This window comes from Saprolegnia parasitica, assembly GCF_000151545.1.
Source record: "Saprolegnia parasitica CBS 223.65 unplaced genomic scaffold supercont2.105, whole genome shotgun sequence".
Lineage (NCBI taxonomy): Eukaryota > Oomycota > Saprolegniomycetes > Saprolegniales > Saprolegniaceae > Saprolegnia > Saprolegnia parasitica.
This window is the reverse complement of record NW_012156499.1, coordinates 177,760-178,475: the sequence shown is the minus strand read 5'-3', so window position 1 is coordinate 178,475 and position 716 is coordinate 177,760. Positions and strand designations below refer to the sequence as shown.

Sequence of the window (716 nt, the reverse complement as noted above, 5' to 3'; positions counted from 1 at the left end):
CTTTGAAGCTATGAGCTCAGCCCTGTCGACCTGTAGCTTCTGGACCCAGGATATGGTCCAGCAGCTACACGTTGACAGGGAGCTCATTTGCCTGATCGTTGGAGCAATTTCTGTGCAGACGAGGAGCGGCGTGGGCTGCGAGAGCGACGCATGGGTTGAAGACGCAGCCCTCCGAGCGAGAGCCCCCGGAGAAATTCCTTGGTAACATCTCCTGCAGCTACAGCTCCTTCGCGTGAGTAGCGCTTGCGCCTACGGAGAACGATACATACAACGAGAAGAGGTGCCCATCATCGCGCTCGCTCCATGGGGAAAACCCATGGGGAAAACCTTGCTTTTGGGACAAAACCTTGCTTTTGGGACAAAACCTTGCTTTTGGGACAAAGCCTTGTTTCTTGCGCCAGTGTCGGGCCAATGTATCGGGCTGGCTTCACAGTCGGCACTTTCCAACTTGCCTCCCCGCGATCATGAAGACCTCTGCCCTTGTCCTTGCCATGGCTGGCGCCGCCACCGCTGCGTCGGCCCCGTGTGACCCGGCGTCGCTGGGCGCGAAGCTCCTGCCCATCTTGGGCACGGCGCCGTTCAAGGCCTGCGGCACGGCCGCCAGCTTCGACCTCACGACCGTCGCCACGGGTGCCATGCCGTCGGAGGCCCAGGTCAAGACGATCCTCGCGAGTCCCGACTGCCAAGAGCTCTACAAGTCGCTCCAGACGAGCTAG

The 716-nt window shown here is 60.3% G+C and overlaps 1 protein-coding gene across 1 annotated transcript; it reads left to right on the top strand.

Annotated features, from left to right (window-relative positions):
- Window positions 1-491: 491 nt before the first annotated feature.
- On the top strand, window positions 492-716 carry SPRG_11051 (hypothetical protein; the record flags this gene model as incomplete). Its single annotated transcript, XM_012352712.1, has 2 exons — window positions 492-620; window positions 654-716. 2 exons carry the CDS (start codon window positions 492-494, stop codon window positions 714-716), a joined length of 192 nt encoding a protein of 63 aa, XP_012208102.1.